The sequence below is a fragment of the Lontra canadensis genome, unplaced genomic scaffold (assembly GCF_010015895.1).
Source record: "Lontra canadensis isolate GAN:19392208 unplaced genomic scaffold, GSC_riverotter_1.0 scaffold16, whole genome shotgun sequence".
Taxonomy (NCBI): domain Eukaryota; kingdom Metazoa; phylum Chordata; class Mammalia; order Carnivora; family Mustelidae; genus Lontra; species Lontra canadensis.
In genome coordinates, this window is record NW_022631010.1 from 10,652,050 (window position 1) to 10,671,892 (window position 19,843).

General features: G+C 36.9%; 1 protein-coding gene across 1 annotated transcript in view; it reads right to left on the minus strand.

Moving 5' to 3' along the window:
• The window catches only part of TMX4 (thioredoxin related transmembrane protein 4), a 42,628-nt gene that overhangs the window by 19,792 nt on the left and 2,993 nt on the right, over nucleotides 1-19,843 (minus strand). The window contains exons 2-4 of the mRNA XM_032859163.1: nucleotides 10,449-10,564; nucleotides 3,268-3,313; nucleotides 1,537-1,665 (exon numbers count right to left, since the gene is read on the minus strand). Coding sequence (XP_032715054.1) covers nucleotides 1,537-1,665; nucleotides 3,268-3,313; nucleotides 10,449-10,564 — 291 coding nt within the window. The remainder of the gene's footprint in view (nucleotides 1-1,536; nucleotides 1,666-3,267; nucleotides 3,314-10,448; nucleotides 10,565-19,843) is intronic.

Consider the following 19,843-nt stretch of genomic DNA (forward strand, 5'->3'; position numbering starts at 1 on the left):
AGAGTAGTCTGTGCTTACTGTTTCTTCTTCCTCACTGTACCTTTAACAGGTACAGTGCAACAGCCTTCTGATTGTCTCACCTCATCCATTGGTGCCTTCTCCAACCTCTCCTAAGAGCCATCTTCTAATTGTATGCACTGATATATCCAAGTTCCAAATCAAGGCTGCAGACCTGTATGATCCTGCTCCTGCCTGCCTCTCATTCTTAGTGTATTCCACTCCCCTTCCCCTTCTCTGTGCTCAATGTTACCCATCTTTCTGCTCTTCAGTACCATGAGCTCTTTCCCAATGGGGGCCTATATAGCGTGTGCTATCCCCATTGTTGGAAATACTCCTCCCCACCCTCTTTACCCAGCTAGGTCATTCTCTCCTTCAGTTCTCTCTGCTGTTCCAACTCTCATCCGATAGAGGCCCATGCCTCCTGCCTTACTAAAGATTTGTCTGTTTTTAACAGTAGTTACCCAGATTAAGATTCTTTATATCCCTAGTTTTTTTTTTCCTTAATCTGTATTAATTTAAGTTACCTAAAGAGAGCAGGGGGACCAACTCTGTCTTGCTTATTGTTGAATATCTAGTACCCAGAGCAGCATTTGGTATAAAACCAGTGCTCAAATATTTGTAAAATGAAACACCGGAGGTGAGGTGCTTTATTTTTTTAAAGATTTTATTTATTTATCTGAAAGATAAAAAGAGCACAAGTAGGGTGAGGGGCAGAGGGAGAAGCAGACTCCCCACCCAGCAGGGAGCCTGATACGGATTTTGATCCCAGGACCCCAGGATCATGACCTAAGCCAAGGCAGATGCTTAACCAACTGAGCTACCCAGGCACCCTAGTGAGCTGCTTTTAGAGTAAGCTCTAGATTTCCTGGCTATTACACAAATGCTACTGGATGATTTATTCCTTAAATATTGCATACGTTGATTCTATTTCAACAGGGATATTCCCTATTCTTACATATACTAATATAAACAACTACAATTATGACAATTCATTCTAAATTAAAACCAACTGTTAAAAAAGTTTGCATGGTTTGGCCTTATCTACTTCACCAATAATTACACAGTTTGACATCACGGACAGAAGTTACCTCCATCTGTGTTCCACCAGGCAGCTAAAGACACCATAGGTTTTATTTCCCACATAAATACAATAGCAATTCCTTCATAAACTATAATTCAAGAAAGAGTTAACTCTTCTATCTTATCAATAATTTAAACAGAAGAAAGAATGGCAAATGTTATTCAATATCATATTTTATAAAGAGAAAATAGTTAATATGGCTTAGTACAAAAGTTGGAGGAAAGGCTTTTGTAACCTACCTGAATTTGGATACTTAATTCCCAGTGTGCTAACAACTAGCTGAAACATGTGGGTCATAAAACCAGAAACACAACATTAGCCAAACATGGTCATGTATAGTCTGGGTAATCAGAACTGAATATGAAGAAAAATATAGACTTGCAAGGCCTATGGGCTGTTTAAGTTAATATCTCCCATTTTATAAATAATACTTTGTCATAAGAAAGATAAGTTACGTCAGAGAAGCTGGGGATTTCCAGCCAGTCAGAGGCTCCACTGATTGCCATTTCTTCTCTAAGATATAATTTTGCAGGTCTTCATAGACTCCTGGGCCACGGTAACGGCGGAATATCCCATCCTTTGCACTATAAATTAGAAAAACAAACAGAGAATAAATCCATTAAAATAACAAGTGTTACAGATAATAAAAATTAAAACAAATACTAGTTTTACATGTGAACTTCACTTTGAATTTTCACTTGACTCGAAGAAAAAAATTATATTTAGGCATAAATATTAATCTATTACAGATTAGAAATTTCAAAACAGCAGGCATTACGCATTTTATTTTTATCACTGCACAATTTAGGACCATAAGCAAAGTTCTTGGCAGTGTCTAATCTACCAAGTTACTTTTTATTATTTTTGCTATCAATTATTTCAATTTTTCTCTTACAATGGCAAAAGAGCAATTGTTATCAAGCTTTAAAAACTTGTATCCAGCTTTCCAAATTTATGTTATTCAAGCTCCCCACTGCCCCACCTCAATTAACAAAACACCTTGTATTCTCACAGGTCCCCCAGTTTTTCTCTGACTTTCTCACCACAGTCCAGCTTCCTGAGGGAAGGTCTGCACTGGCCATTTTCTCCCCATGTATTATTCATTCAGTATTCTTGTGATCGGCGGTTCTGCTTCCACAACTCCATAGAAACTGCTAGTACTGGGGGTCTCCAATGGCTCTTCAATGCCATATCCATAAAGCACTTTTCTTTGTCTGTCATCAGCACTGTCCACTACTAAACATCTCTTCGTTTCTCCTTTCCATTGGCTTTTATGACATGAGCTCCCTTGGCTTCTTATTACTCCTAGCACCCCTGCTCAGTTACTCACTACCCTGTCTTCCTTTGCAGATGTCCTAATGTTGGTCAACCCCAGGTTCTATCCTTGACCTATTTCTAGTCCTATTGTGCATGTTCTCCCTAGATGCATTGCAGTGTTTGTCTACCTCAATGCTGAGGAATCCCCAATACATCTCTCCAGTCGAGATCTTTCTTCTGTACTTGAGATCCTGAAATCAAACTATTACTTAAACTTCTCCATTTGGAATTAACAGCCACTTCACACTGTCTTCTCCATCCTGGCCTCTATCTTCCAAACTTCATCTTATTCTAATGGCTCCTCAATAGCTTTTATGAGTTCTACATGGCCCATTGGTGTTCATCATAGGCTCTTCCTTCCTTATCGCTAAGTAGTCACCATGTCCCAGGGATCCCACCTCCTAAGTATCTTCCCTTTTCTCTTCCCCCATCACTACCTGAGCCTCACTAGCCTTATCACCCAAGATGATCCAACTGCATCCTACGGGCCAAAACCAGTTACAGTCCTCAGAAGGTATCTCATTTTCTCCCAGCTTTCTCCATGATAACTCCTATATCTGGAAAGGGCTTCTCCACTCTGTCTGCTTAACCCAATTCCTACCTTTCGTATTACCAGAGAAATCTTTTTTGATACCCCCCACCCCCTCCTACTCACTGTCTGACATTAGGTATATTTTCCCTGCTGTACTCTGGGCACACCTCTCCTCTACCAGCTATCATTCACTGCACACCAGTGCACACTGCACACTCTCTTCAAATGTTCAACTGAATAAGCAATGGTTATGGAAAACAACTTAGAATTCCTGATACTGTTTTTGAATTTCTTCTAATGTTCTTAAGTTTCTAATCAGAAAATTATTTAAACTTACTGAAAAAATGCTGGGAGAGTAGTGACAAAGAAGCGGCCACTCAAACCTACAAGAGGCATAAATTAAAAAAGTTACAAGCCAAATTCAGACTACCCCAAGTACCTGATTTACATTGTAAGAACAAGCAGCCTTGAGCTTATTTTCATGGCCACATTATTAAAATTGTTCCATTTATTTAATCATATTTACCTCTTTTCTTTTTACTTAAAGAAATTGTATTTTTATCCATTTTTATTTACTTACCACTTTCTGGTTACTGACATATAATTTGCTTATTTTTTATGTATTGCACTAAAGTTTTCTGGCTTGTGCATTGCTTAGAATAGTATGGCGGCTGAAAGGACAGGTTGTAGAGTCATGCAATCTGGATTAAATACTAAATTCTCCAGTTACTAGCTTTGTGACCATAAATACATTACTTAAGCTTTCTGTAAAATGGGTATATGAAAGCCTGCCTGAATCATTCTCAAGTGAGATTAGATCAGTTATAGGTTTAAAAAGAATGAAGAATATGAAATAATACGATCATGTATAATCTTTTCACACTTATAAAATTTGTAATTTCTGTCAAGGAAGTCTATGTATATTAAACAGATTTTTTTCAATTTGTCTCAGCAAACCTTTACTGAACAATAACCACATATCAAGGGCTATGCTAGGTACATGTGAAGATAAGGATAAATAAAACACTTAGTCATTCATCAAATATTTACTAAGCAACTTCTTTGTTCCAGGGACTGTGACAATGGCTCAAGACATACAAAGCAAAAATGAAAACGTGCAATCTTTATTTTTACAGAAGTTATAATCTAGTGGCAGAGGGGGGGAATTTAATCAAATGATCATGACCAGAAACAGAGATGGATGGTATGAGGGAAAGGGGCATGCAACAAAAACCTGCATGACACCAGGAATAAAGAATAGATCTCTGCTCTTTACTATTAACTAAATAATATTTATGTGGGCACCAAGAGTGAGTCAGTCTAGTTCGGCAAAAAGAAGGAAAGCTAAAGGATCCTCCTGGCCCACATGAAAACATGCAGAGATAACATTTTCACATTTCTCATCATTTCTGCCTTTCCCACTTAAGAACAACCTAGACAAAATCAATCCCTAGTTAAATAAAGTGGCTCAAATTTTACATCTCTGTGATGACTTGCTGTTTGCAATACTGAAGGTCTATTTAATTTAATAACAAGGGATGTTTGCTTATACTCATTTTATAAAGTAAATCTATACTCAGCAAAATAATTTATTGATTGATGATGACGAGTCTTCCCAAAGACGCATTCTCTACTTTTTCTCATATCCAAGCAATTAACTTTAAAACACCTGTATGGCACCTAAAAGCAAACACAGTATTCTGAAGGCAGTAATAGTCAATGCTACAAAAAGAAACATAAACTTCACACATTTATGATTGTACATCTTTTTAAAGGTTGTACTGGCAGGAACAGAAACAAAAGTGACCCGAGAAGTCAGCTGAGGATTGGAATAAGAATCTCTGTCTACAGGTAATTCTCACCTCTAACAGGCTTGGAATTCCGCTCTACCAAGGAACAAAGGCATCTTTTGGTATAGTTCCAAATCTAAATTGCCAAGAGGAGTACTGGTAATCTTAAAGGCTTGAAAATTATTATATGTTTTGCTAATTACAAACAGTTTCATATCCCACTTTTTCCCTAGCTATGGATTTTTATGACCGCCCTAAATCTTAAATAAGGACACTCACAGTGTTAGGGAATTATGCTTTATTTACAATGGACTTCTAAAATGGAATGCACAGGGGTGCCTGGGTGGTGAAGTCAGTTAAGCATCTGACTCTTGGTTTTGGTTCAGGTTGTGATCTCAGAGTTGTGAGACTGAGCCCCACATCAGGCTATGCACTCAGTGTGGAGTCTGCTGGAGTTTCTCCCTCTCCTTCTGCCCCTCTCCCTGCTCGAGCTCTATAAATAAATAAATAAATAAAGTCTTTAAAAAATTAAAAATCCTTCATATGTTCTTGGTCAGTAAATTTAAACTATCAGTTTTCTCATTAATGGGCTTCATAATTTCTATCTCACTATTTTTTAGTATTAAATGATTTTATATTTATAAAGCACATAGGACACAGTATTTGACATAGAATAAGTACTAAATACACCCTAGTGAATATGTTCTTTAAGGCTCTGGCTCAAAGTTGGAATAAAGTAGGATGCAATAAAGTAATTTAGTATCAAGTGCTTTGGAAATCATACATTATTCTGGAGAACATACTTTTACAAATAAATGTGCCCATGAAAAGATAAATACAGAGGAAATAAGAAAGAAAACACAGTGATATATATATATATATATATATATATATATATATAGTCTCTGAGATTCTACTTTTCTGGTTCAGACTAAAAGGATGCTCATTGCCAAAACTATTAGAATAAAGGGTATGAGAACTTTATGGCTCTTGATATGAATTCCCGTGTTTTTCCATGACTATTGTACTAATTTATAAGACCATCAATTAAGGTTCATTTAAAATAAAGATTATTAATAAATTATAATTCTCAAAACTTATTTATGTTTATTTCTTCTAATGAAAACCCATGCAGAATACTAATAATAAGATCGCAGCATCTAATGCAGATATGAGTTCAATTTGAATGATACTGGAATAATACACTGTCACTAAGGATGTCTTCAGGATAATCAACAACAAAACCAAGAATATCCAAAGTAGACCTTAGACTATGACACACTACTAAGTCCTCTGAAGATCTGACACCCTAGGAAATTCACCTCAAATAAATGTCATTTCTGAGAGGCTAACAAAGGTTAGAAAGCTTTGGGTTTCATGTCACTGCTCCAAAAATGTGTTCTAACCTTTAATACTGATGCTGCTATCAAGGGAGCCTCTCATTACCTGAAAAGTTAAAACATTACCAACTTGGAACAAAGAAGCACCATCTGAGGTTGTGGGCTTTAAGGTCAAGGTCTAAAAAAAGGTAAGCATGGATCTCCGCAAAGGATTACAACAGAGGGCAGCAGCTCATGTCAAGGTTGGCATAATGATTCACTGCAAGAAACCTCACCAAGTGTAGAAGAAACAAGTACATACATAAACTTTAACTAAAGAGATGAAGTTTGACCACAAGGTCTCCCAACATTTCTGCATATCTTTTTTACTTTAAGGGAAACTTCTACTTTAAAATGAGGACTGCAACATAAAAAGGGCATTAATCCAAAGTGCAGGGCAAAATTTAATTAAATTTAAATTTAAATTAAATTTAATCAAGCTTATCTTAAACATGTAAAGCAAAAGAAAGAAAAGAATTAAAAGATAAGAGAAAGAAAAATGTACTAGGGAACTATATTTTGATATGCAAAAACACAAGGAAATGATTTAAATTCAATACTTTAAAAATGGGGATAGCTGCTAGCTTTTGTTCTACCGTTATTAGCTGTGTTACTTTGGGCGTGTTACTTAACCCCTCTGAGCCTCAGTTTTCTGAGTAATATAAACAGTTCTTCCTAGTGTTGTTATGAAACTAAAATGTATGTAAGTCCCTAACACAACTACAGGCTGAAGTAAATGCTTAATTAATTATTAGTTATTATCACCAAAAGAGTAGCAGAAGGAAAGCAATGAAAAAAGTAGAACTAGCCTTACCTTTTGAGACTGAAATAAAGTTGTCAGTATTATACAAAAGGCTAATTTTTACAATTATAAAATTAAAATATGAACACTAACTGAACCACAGTAAACTAAGTTGGATTTTGCAACTAATCAGTGGTTTAAACACAATGCTTATTCCTGGCTATTGTAGGAATCTGGTTTACCTCTGGTCCAGTGAACTAGCCATCACCCATGTGTGCTCTATGAGCAGCTGCTGTTTTCCTGTCCTTGACAGCTAAGCTCATCTGCATGGAACAGAAGCTTCAAATACATGCTCATTACATTTAATTTCTCAAAAAACACACAACTGATATATCACCTGGTCGATGCAATAAGCAGGCAACACCATGTAATCTAACCTAAGGACTTCTCTTTCCTTGACATCTACATCTCAGCTGTAAAATACAAAGTGTAATCCCTAATCTTTATCATTCTGAAAATTTATTTTTTGTTCAAAATACCTAAAAAAAAATCTCTTGTGAGATATGCCAATGGAAGAGTTACAAGTATAAAGACTACATAGAAACACTTCAAAAACTCTTGCTTTCACTTCTTTTTAAAGTTTACTTGCCAGGAAAAGACATGAAATTATGCCTTACTAGCACTCACGGCAAGGCAGTCCTAATGAAAGAATATACTAATGGAGATCCGTAACTAAATAGAAATCTGTATAAAGAAATACCCAGGAAAGTGTTCGATTTGAGGAAAAGTAGTATCATTTCAGTTATTCCCCACTGCTCATTCAGGATGCTAGATTTTGTAAAAGTGAAGTAAATACCCAAAGAGCTTTCAAGAATAGGGACAAGCTGCCCCAAAGACTTGCCAGTGAGTTAATACATGTAAGACACCCTCTCTTCATTTGGCTTCCAGGACCCAGACCCCTCCACCTCCTTCCTACCTCACCAGCGTCTCCTCTTCTTCTGCTGGAACTACATCTCTCCTTCAAAATGTTGGAGTGCCCTGGTTTTCAATCCTCAAAACAATCCTCAATTCCTTCCTCCCCTCCTTTCGAATACCATCTACAAGGATGATCTTCAAATGTACATCACTAGCTCTGGGGTTAAGTAACATGCCCAAAGTAACATAGCTAATAATGGTAGTACAAAAGCTAGCAGCTATCCCCACTCTTTAAGTATTAAACTTAAATCATTTCTATTGTGTTTTTGGATATCAAAATATAGTTCCCTGGTACATTTTTCTTTCTCTTATCTTTCAATTCTTTTCTTTTCTGGACTTTGTTTCTTCACTATTCCTAAAAAATACTGGACCAAAGACTTTTTTCCTCCTTCTTTAATAAAAGTTTCAAAAATATATAGTTTACATTTGCATAAATAGCATGAGTCAATGATAAATTTGTTTTTAAAATATTTCATTATAATAAATTCCTCTCTACATTATCAAAAAAAGCACTCAATCCATTAACAATGGAAAAATAGTCGTAAATCTACATTTTAGATGGAAAGACTGTATTCAGTTAGCCTTTAGATCTATGAATCCATCACAAAGCTAATTGTTTAATTCTTTTCATTCAAATCATGCTGTGAGTTCTCTGCAGGTATACCAAATGACTGAAATGTGAATAGGCCAGCTGCATTTCTAAGAAACTCATCATAAAATGTGCTTGGTGCTTACTAATTAGCAAGGCTTACACCTGATTTTGTTGGACTCAACCACTAAAAGACAAAAACAACTTTATAGCAAAAATATAATTGCAATGACTTGACATCCAAATAGAATAACTCATTCTAACAGCTCAAACCACGAACTAACAAGTATAATTGTCTATCTCTCAACAGCAGATGGGCAGAAGTGGCTTTGATTCAAATGATTAGAAAGGCAGAGGCTTGAGGACTAATGGCTTTAACAGAAATCTCTCTCCAAGGGTTTGTCAACACATCCAATTTAACAGACGCCATCCATTTTATTGTCCAAGTAATTGGTAATGCATTACGTTGTGTGTTTTTGCACTCACGGTTATTACAGAAAAGTAATAGCTACACCTCCATGCCTTCTTTTTCCCTTGTATAGGGATACATGAGATAGAAATTAAATGTAGACAGGAAAAAAATAACTAATAAAGTTTCAAAAAATCCAAGCTGAAATTTAAATAATAAAAGCCCACTTTTCTTCTCATTTTGTATGTAATACACAGTTATTTTTGCAAAGATTTTATTTATTTGTCAGAGAGAGAAAGAGAGCATACACAAGCAGGGAGAGCGGCAAGCAGACGGAGAAGCAGGCTCCCTACTGAGCAAAGAGTCTGATACAGCACTCGATCCCAGGACCCTGGGATCATGACCTGAGCGGAAGGCAGACACTTAACTGACCACCCAGGCGTCCCTACACAGTTATTTTTAAATTACAAATACAAATTGCATCTTTTCTGAATTTAAAAATTTCCTTTATTTCCCTCTTCCTTTTGCAAAATTGTATCATTAAGAGCTAATAAATGGAGATGGAACAACAGAATTCGAAATTCACCATTCCGGAATCCATTATGAAATATTTGATTCAGAAGATCATCATGGATTTAAATCTCCAAAGTATCACCCCAAAGGTTATTCCCTAATCATAAATAGGGTATTTCCTTTATAATAGAGAAGTTTATCCTCATCACCTTAACCAAGTGCTCAAACTCAACAGCATTAATGGTGATAATGTGTGTTCTGAGAGAATACAATTCAAGCCACAGGATCACCTATAAAGTACTCTTGCCATTAATATTTAACCCGAATCATGCTTTTGACCAAAATTCAAGCTTGAACAAAATAGAAGAATAAATTAAATGTTACCATAAAGAAACACCTAGGCAAATCCCTAGTCTGTTCTCTTCAGAGTGTCAATGTCATAATGCCATGAAAAAAAGGAGGGGGGCTATCTTCTAGATTGAGGGAAACTGGAAAGATGTAACTGGGGCACCTGGGTGGCTCAGTCTTTAAGTGTCTATTTTCAGCTCAGGTCATGATCTCAGGGTCCTGGGATCAAGCCCTGTGTTGGGCTCCCCACTCAGTGAGGAGCCTGCTTCTCTCTCTCTCCCACTCTCCCTACTTGTGTTCCCTCTCTCACTGTGTCTCTCTCTGTCAAGTAAATAAAATTTTTAAAGATTAATTAATTAATTAATTAATTGAAAAGATGTAACTACTTAATTCAGTTGGTGAACCTTGGTTAGATCCTGGTTCGAAAAACTATAAAAAAAACATGGGAAATATGGAGAAAGATTTTAATATGTTGAAGTATTGATGGTAAAGTATCATGGGGTCTATAATTTTCAAATGATTCAGCAAATTAATAATAACAATATAAATATATATCATATATATGTACATATGTATACACACACACACACACATATATATGTAAATACAAACATACATAGACAGACCCAGATATGCCAAAATGTTACCTGTTGACTCTAGCTGGTCAGTTCATGGGTACTAAGTATCCTAGCCTTTCAACTCTCCTATACACTTGAAAAAACTCAATTAAAAAGTAACAAACTTTTGCATTTAATGTTCAACATGTACAGTACCTGGTTCTTGAGTGACATCTACTTTTCCTACACTGATCTGAAGTATTTCACCGTTCTTTGCAAATGTCTCCCATTCTGAATCAGTCTGCTGGCAGGATGGACACCAAGGAGCATAACTGTAAAAGAAAAATTGTTAGTCAATACAAACATGAAAAAAATCTATAAAGCAAAGTAGAGAAATGGAGCATTTAAATTTAAAAAATAAATTCTTAACTAAAGGGAAGAACAGAAGCAAGCTTTTCTGAAGTTGCTTAATACAGAAAAAACAGAAGAATACTCCCCCCACAGCAGAACGTAACATATGAATATCAGTTCCCTGGTGATAAAACAACCAAAGTTTAAGAAGATTTTTATGAATTATTGTAATATATAAAATATTTTACTTCAATGTTATTCTTTTTTTTATTTTAAATTTTTTTAATAAACATATAATGTATTTTTATCCCCAGGGGTACAGGTCTGTGAATCGCCAGGTTTACACACTTCACAGCACTCATCATAGCACACACCCTCCCCAATGTCCATATCCCCACCACCCTCTCTCATCCCCCCTCCCCACAGCAACCCTCAGTCTGTTTTTTGAGATTGAGTCTTTTATGGTTTGTCTCCCTCCCGATCCCATCTTCTTCCATTTTTTTCTTTTCCTACCCCCCCAAACCCCTACATTGCATCTCCACTTCCTCATATCAGGGAGATCATATGATAGTTGTCTTTCTCCAATTGACTTATTTCGCGAAGCATAATACCCTCTAGTTCCATCCACGTGGTCGCAAATGGCAAGATTTCATTTCTTTTGATGGCTGCATAGTATTCCATTGTAGATATATACCACATCTTCTTTATCCATTCATCTGTTGATGGACATCTAGGTTCTTTCCATAGTTTGGCTATTGTCGACATTGCTGCTATAACATTCGGGTGCACGTTTGTATCTTTAGGATATATACCCGGTAGTGCAATCGCTGGGTCATATGGTAGCTCTATTTTCAGTTTTTTGAGGAACCTCCACACTGTTTTCCAGAGTGGTTGCACCAGCTTGCATTCCCATCAACAGTGTAGGAGGGTTCCCCTCTCTCCACATCCTCACCAGCATCTGTCATTTCTTGACTTGTTAATTTTAGCCATTCTGACTGGTGTGAGGTGGTATCTCACTGTGGTTTTGATTTGTATTTCCCTGATGCCGAGTGATGTGGAGCATTTTTTCATGTGTCTGTTGGCCATCTGGATGTCTTCTTTGCAGAAATGTCTGTTCATGTCCTCTGCCCTTCAATGTTATTCTTACAATGGACCCAAATTTTACTACTTTCCAGATAGTTTTTGATGGAGGATGAAACAGCTTTGAGTATGCCACTAAAGGAGGCCAATTTTCACAAGGATGTCTTCAAACTAGCCAAACCAGTTTCAGATTCATCGAAGTAAGATCTGATGGGTAGAGACCAGAAGATTTATTGCTAATGGGTCCCCCAAAATGCAAGTCATTTCCGAAGATTTGTGGCAGTTCTGAACCATTCAGAGAAAGTAGAAGCTACAGACTAAGCTTGCTCCACAGACTCTTTCTTAAATAGAAGAAGGGTTAGAAATAAACACTTGGCTGGGGCACCTGGATGGCTCAGTTGGTTAAGTGTCTGCCTTGGGCTGGGGTCATGATCCTAGGGTCCTGGGACAAGCCCCACATCAGTCTCCTGGCTCAGTGAGCCTACTTCTCCCTGTTTGTGTGCTCTCTCTCTCTCTCTGGCAGATAAATACATAAAATCTTTAAAAATGAATAAATACTTGGGCCTTCAACCAGAACTCTATTGTTTTAGATTATTTTTTCATTCAATTAACATGATCTAAGGACCATGTTAAAAACTGAGGCTACCCCTGTGAACAAGACAGATGTGGTGTCTCCTTCCTCCTTGTGGAGTCATCCATAGATGAAAAGAGGTAAGTACGGGGATAATGACAATCAAAGAGGCAGGTGCCATGCCTGAGAATGAGGAACAGATGCTATGGAACACTCAGAAGCTGGGTGAACTCAGAAGAGCCCACAGAGAAAGAAGCATCTGTACTAAGATCTAAAGTAAGAGTAATAGGCAGAGAGGGGTCAAGGAATGTTCTAACCCAAGCAGAGAGAACAGGAAGTGTGAAGACAGAGTATTGACAGGACAGGATGAAAACATCATTCACAGCCTTTAAAAATGTTGTATAAGGAGTCAGGACTTTATTCCAAGCTCCATGACTGATGCCCTAAAAAAAGTTAAGACTCATGATCAGATTTACATTTTTGGAAAAGTCATCTGGCAGCTCTGTGGATAATGGATCAGGGACAGATAAGACGGAAGCAAACTGGAAGGCTGTGCTTCCTCTTGGTAATATGCTAATGGCCTCACTTTGCCTCCCATGACGCTAGAAAACATCATAAATGGGCCATAAAGTTCCAATGTGTTCCAGGATGTCATATGCAGATGTTAAAATAGGAATCGAGAGAAAACTGCTGTTTAGAAAGGATAGTGGATCGCACAGTCTATCTTAAAAAAGAGTCCTAACCCCCCATACTCATGCATATGATCTTATCCTGAATAAGGGTATTTACACACATAATTAAAATAAATATCTTGATGTGAGCTATTCCTGGATTTAGAGTAGGTTCTCATAAAAGAAAGAAGAGCAAAGTGTGACACAGAAACACAGGAGGAAGGCCATGTGGAGATGCAGTCCGAGATGGGTGGTTTGTAGCTACAGGCCAAGGAAGGCCAAGGACTGCTGGCAGCCACAGAAGCTAAGAGAGGCATGGAACAGAAGCTCTCCCAGAGCCTCCAGAGGGAGCCAACCTTGCTAACATGGTGATTTTGGAATTTTGGTCTCCAGAATTGTGAGAGGATAAATTTCCACTGTTTAAAGCTACTAAGTAGGTGGTAATTTGCAGTAGTCCAAGGAAACTTCCACAGAAAGGAAAGTATCATTTGAAATTAGAAGCAATTGGGATCAAATATGCCTCATGGAGACTTAAAAAGCTGGTAGAGCTATGCTTAATATAAAATACTGTGAACAAACAATAACATACACTAGAAATCCATGTTAAAATACTAACATAGGACACAATTAAAAGGAAAATTAACATTTACAGAACAACGTGACAAAAATACATGAATACAAATGGAGAGACATTCCATTTTCCTTAATAATACCCGGAAGAATAAAAGCAGTAAATAAAATTAATTAATCAATGCTCACAAAATAGGACAGGATACTCCAGGAAAAACATCCCCAGACATTTTGAATAATATTTCAGGATGCCATCAACTAGACATGGTATTTTAAAAATCTGCTTAAATCTGTTCAGATTATATTTTTTAAAAATCCTCAACTCAAGTCAAAATGCTGAGGGAATAAATGCAATAGGTTCTTTTAAAAGACTTGATATCACTGAAGCATTTATGTACAATGGGTGAATTTTATAGTACATAAATTATGCCACCCAGGGATAGAGGGCAAGAGACATGGATGAACCAATGTTGGCAATATGTTGATACAACTACTGAATCTGGATGATGGATGATGGGGCTTCGTTACACTACTCCTATTTTTGTTTATGTATGAGATTTTCCTAATAAATAGTTTTTGTTGTTTTACTGAGGTATAACTAAGGTATAACTGACTTATAACATTATGTAAGTTTTAGGTAGAACATAATGATCAAATATATTTCTTAAAGATTTGATTAAATGGAAAGATCCAACAAGTTCTGGATGGGCAGGCTCAACATTGTGAAAATTTTTATTTCCCCCCAATTTATTTTCCATTTTTTTTCCATTCCTGAATTATTTTTACAAAATGTGGCATCTATTATTTCCATATTAAGAGAAGGAAGGGGTAGGGGGAAAAGAGGAGGAAACAATGTCTGCCAAAAGAATAAAACAAACACAAACAGGAAAAAATGCCTTAGGAAAGGAAATAAAGGGGAAAAAACATTAAATGATCAAATTCTATAACAAGATTTAGGCTCAAAGGTGCTGTCAGGTCATCATTCACGAACCCTTTCACCTTGACCTGAGCAGAAGCGTGGCTGGAAGTGCCATGCAACACTCAAGGCAATGATGCATACGAACCAACTTTCCTGAAAAACAACAACAACAACAAACCCATCTCTGAAATGGGGCAATACTTTGCTCCTTCACATTCTGAAAGGGGAAAGGGGGGTGTTAAAAGTCAACATGATGGGAGGTCGCATTTATTTCAAGACAAGTATTGAGATTGGGTACAGCCCAGGAGAACAAGGACTACCCAAAGCAAGGCATGCATTTCTCTCTCCAGCCAGGCTCCAGAAGCTTCCAGACTCTAGCACAATTGTTCATCCTAAGGACTGTTCATCTGTCTCTAGAAGGGTCTAGTATAGCCAATTCCAAGATAATTCTAAAAAGTCATTAATCTTCTCATTACAGCTCACTGTGTAATCCCTGAAACCCCAGAGATATGGACCAGAGAACATGGACCAGGAACCATCTGCTGACATCTTTGACCACGGCTGATTTTAAACATTTCCAGGGCAAAGTATATACCTGGTACATAAATATTTGCTGAATAAATAAATGAACAAACTTCAAAGAAAATAACTCATTGAGGAAAGTCATTTTCTACATAATTAAAAAAAATATCTGTATGGCAGATGATACTGGGGCAAGCAGTTGGTAAACTTTAGGGATAAAGAGAACATTTTATTATTTAGTACTTCAATGGGCATTTCAGTGTATTAAATAAGAGTTCTGCCAAAGGACTCAACAAGACCAACCACAAGTATCCATGTGACTTTGGTCAGATTAGTAATCACTCCATGCCTCAGCTTCCTCAACTGCAAAATGGGACAGTAACAGCAGCTTCCTTAGGAGGTTACTGGGAGATTAAATGACTTATATAAAGCAGGCACATATTAAGAACAATCACTAATACTACTTACATTTGTAATATACTGCTTGGTTTCCAAGACACTTTGATGATGCTTTAGAGTTCATCTGAACCTTACAACGTCACTGTCAAACAGACAAGGCGGGTATAAAGGACCTTGCTTAAGGTCACCTCAGACCACACAGAACAAGAACCCAGATGGAGGCAGTTATGTGATAAAACCTCCAAGGAAAATAAGATCCAATATTGACAGAGAGAGAAAGAGGGGTGGGTAGGGAAAGGGAGAAAGAGAGAGAGAACCAAACAGAAGGAAGAAATTACCAAAAATAAGAAATCTTACAGTACAATTAAATGAACTCTAGATTATTTTTGTTCTGTTTCCCTAGGCCTGTGCCTTTGCATTTAACTCAGGGACATATTTACTTCATCAGAAATTATTAAATCATGCAAATTTCATCTTTTATTTTTTAAAATACCAGTCCCTAATCTCTAGAAAGGCTATTATAAAAACTGGGATTTGGGTGACATTTTTATATCCCAAGATATAAAAATGCCATTGAGGTCACTTTAGATATTCCAATTTTTATGTAGCTGCTACCCACTGGAGACTATGAATGTCATTATTTCTGAGATTTAATCAGAGCTATTTGTGTTGGAGTACACCAACATCATTCACTGACTTAGTGTGTTTTTTTGGTGGTAGAAATAAGTCAGCTCTGAGTCTCTAGTGTGGAAATTGGTCCACTGTTGTTTCAGCTTTTTAAATGATTAGTATTCTTTTGGACCTAAAGAATTATGTTTTAGGCAGTAATTCAGAACCTACTAAAGGAAAATACCTCAGGGGCCAAAGCAATACAAACAAAGGAAACTCATGACTTTCATGTACTCATGCACACTCTATCTCTCTCTGTGTATGTATGTAGATATAAATGTAATTTTTATGTATGTATCCATGACAAAAATCAGCAGAAAGGACTGCATACGGTCTTCATTTATATTATTTAAAACTAGTTCATAACGTCAGTCTTCTAGGAACTATAAAGGAGTTGATCTGCCATAACTTTGTCTTTTACATTCAAATTCATCCTTTTTTCATTTAAGAGTCTCCAAGAGGAATTAGAACCTTTATAGTCATGGAAACTATACAATAGTATCTTCTCTATTTAAACTTTTCTTAGGCGGCAGTGGTATATAGTTAGTAAGCTTCATAAAGACATTTGAAATACATTCCAGATAGCTAAGACACTGTTACATTACATCAACTTGGATATCAGTCCAATGTTTTTAACCACTTCTGGGAAACAGAATTCAAAATCATGTTCTTGTCATCCATGTTCACATTTATGTATATATCACACTGAGCTTCTGCTATATGCAAGGTGGTTGAAAGCCTTTGAGTACTTTGGTTGCATAAACCAACTGAATTTGGTGTGAGATTCCATTAAGTGTACAAGAAAGGAGTTACTTAAAAACATGTCCTAGAAATAACATTTTACTAAAAATACATTTTTATTCCCCAATAATGGGTAATTTTTCTTCTTCTGTCTTGGCTCAAATTTAACACACTCTCTTCCGGAGAGAGTGCATATTCTCTTTTCTTATCCTTGCAGAACAGAGATGGACAATGACTGATACGGTAGGTTTTTCACTTAAAACTGACTTTGACCAAAGTGCTCAAAAGAATCTGTGACAATGAAGATGAAAGAGGTACACCAGGTTCATCTTTCTCTGACTTAATACATGAAACTAAATCAAAATGTCAACTGATGATCTATATCAAGTGTTACTCCTTCCTCTAGAAAATATGGACAAGCTTAATGATCCGAGTTGGAAGGCTTGATTCTATTTCTTTACAAGATCATTTCTAGGACATTTTGTCATCACATGTAGAGGAAAAATAAAACTTGATAACTCTACAAAAACCATGATACCTGCTAGAGGAATTAGAATTCACTACCTTCTCTAGAATGAAGACTCCATGAAGACAGTGACTGATGCCTCATACCTAGCTAGAGTAAAACCTGGCAGATCCTGGGCCACAATAAATATTTATTACACTAACGAACAAAAGGTAGATGATAACGACTATTCTTAGTACCTATGAAAATATAGATAGATGTTTCCTTCAGTGATGTGCTTGAGGAAGCTCTTTATTAAAGGAACAACAAGTCTATTATTCATTCATTCACTTAGTCCAAGTATTTATTGAACACTTAGTACTGGTTATGAAGGCTCTGGAGATAAATAGAAAGAAGAAAGACTTTCGTCCTCTACTGAAAAGCTGATTGTCTAAAAGAGGAATTAGACAAAAACCTAGTGTGGAAGCATATAAATTAATTTATAATTACAAGTTGTGATAAGGGCCATGCTAGATACAAAGAAGACAAACTGAGAATTCTCCCAGGTGGTTGGTGTGCACAGAAGACGGAGCACCTGTTTGAGTGGTGAAGAGAGTCAGGAATGAGAATATAGCAATGATGCTCTTTATTTAGAGATTCTACAGAGGATAAAATTATGGGTGGGCCTCTGAATCCCACAGGGAAAAGGCTATCTTTCAGGTGGCTCATGGTGATGGCTAGCTGACAGTCTAAGCATGAATCACCCAGGCTCCCTCACTACCCAGCTACTCTAGGCTTGCATCAAGAACTACAAAGCTCAGGCCTGCATTCTAGTTCTGGCCTTGTCAACCACTTACTACTGGCCTTGGCCAAAGCTTTAACCTTTTTGAGTTTTAACCTCCTCTAGTAAATGAGAATGAGAATAAGAATTCTGCACCTGACTGCTGGGATGATCAAATAAGAGAGCATTGATGAGGGTCACCTGGGTGGCTCAGTGGGTTAAAGCCTCTGCCTTCAGCTCAGATCACGATCCCAGGGTCCTCGGATTGAGCCCCACATCGGGCTCTCTGCTCAGCAGGGAGCCTGCTTCCCTTCCTCTCTCTCTGCCTGCCTCTCTGCCTACCTGTGATCTCAGTCTGTCAAATAAATGAATAAAATCTTAAGAGAGAGAGAGAGCACTGATGAACAAGAGCACATATGATGTGAGCAATGCAACAGTTTACTGTGACTGAGATGATGAGGATCATGGCGGTGATGTGGATAAACTTTTGTGGAAACAATCTGAAATCAAATACTTATATATTCACTCATGAGCTTTTTTTTTTTTTTTCTTTGCATGTTTTTAAATACGCGTAACAGTAGCCAGGGCAGTGGTTTTCAATCGGAGACATTTGGAAACATGCACAGGGGATGGAGATTGCTAAATTTTTTTGGTGAATCCTAGAACGTAATGGGCAGGGGCAGCAATGGGCAGGCCACCCCCATACATCAAAGAACTGTTGAACCCAAGATGCCAATAGGGCCCTGATGAGAACCACTGCGGAATGCTTGACAGAGAAGAAGCATTCAGTAAACATATGCTAAATAAATGAATGCTGTATCTGCTACTTATTTCCTTCAGAGCAGAGAAGACTGACAGTCCCTTAAAATCAAAGAATGTAGCTCATTTTCATCTTCTCAGATCCCTAACTCTAAACCTGAAACATAACAAGCATTTAATGACTATCTCTTAAACATTCAATCAGCACATCAAGATAATCTATTAAACTGCAAAAAAATGATAATTATTTGACAGGGACAAGCTAAGGCGATGATGTTGAAGATGTTCTCTTCAGAAATAAGAAGGATTTTGGAGCGAAATTACTAAAACCAGGAGGTCCTAGGGAAATAAATGAGACTTCCCTCCATCACTGTGACTGTTTTCAAGCTTAAATATGATTGTCCCAAGAAAAAAGTAAAAAAAGTAGTGTTTTATAAAGAGCCATACACTTTACCGAGGTAACCCCTGTACCTTGACTCTGGATATCAGATTAAAAGTAGCCAGCTCAAAATAAAGTTGCTTGGATAGCTTCTTTTTTCCCTTGGGGTGGGGGGGACCACCAGAAAAGTATATAGAATGTATACTATTGTTTGTCAAAAGAACACAAGTAGTATTCTCAAGGACTGATACAATGGGAACCAAAAAATTTAAAATAGCGAAAGGTTACAAAGTAACTGAATGAAGGATAATAGGAAACAATGGAAATAAAGAAAACATCAGAAGATATTTTACAGATTATATAACCTTTCCTAACCCTGAGAAAGGGCAAACTTTTCATCAGAGGTTAAGATGAGAAAAGCACAGCAAGGCAATTTTAGAGACATGGCAGAAATAGGGATAAAATTATAAGACAATGTATAAAAGCAAACAAGACGAGAAACACATGAATATACAATAAGCAATAAAGAAAATGTAAATAGTAATGGAATAATTTTTCAGGTTTTAAAAACAAAGATTTCAGAACTGAAATGGTGAGTTACTACAAATATATTTTTACCTGATATTTCTCCTTAACAGAGCAGTGCTTTTTTAAAACTGAAAATTTAGGGGCACCTGGGTGGCTCAGTTGGCTGAACGACTGACTCTTGGTTTTGACTTAAGTCATGATCTCAGGTCCCCACTCTGAGAGTTTG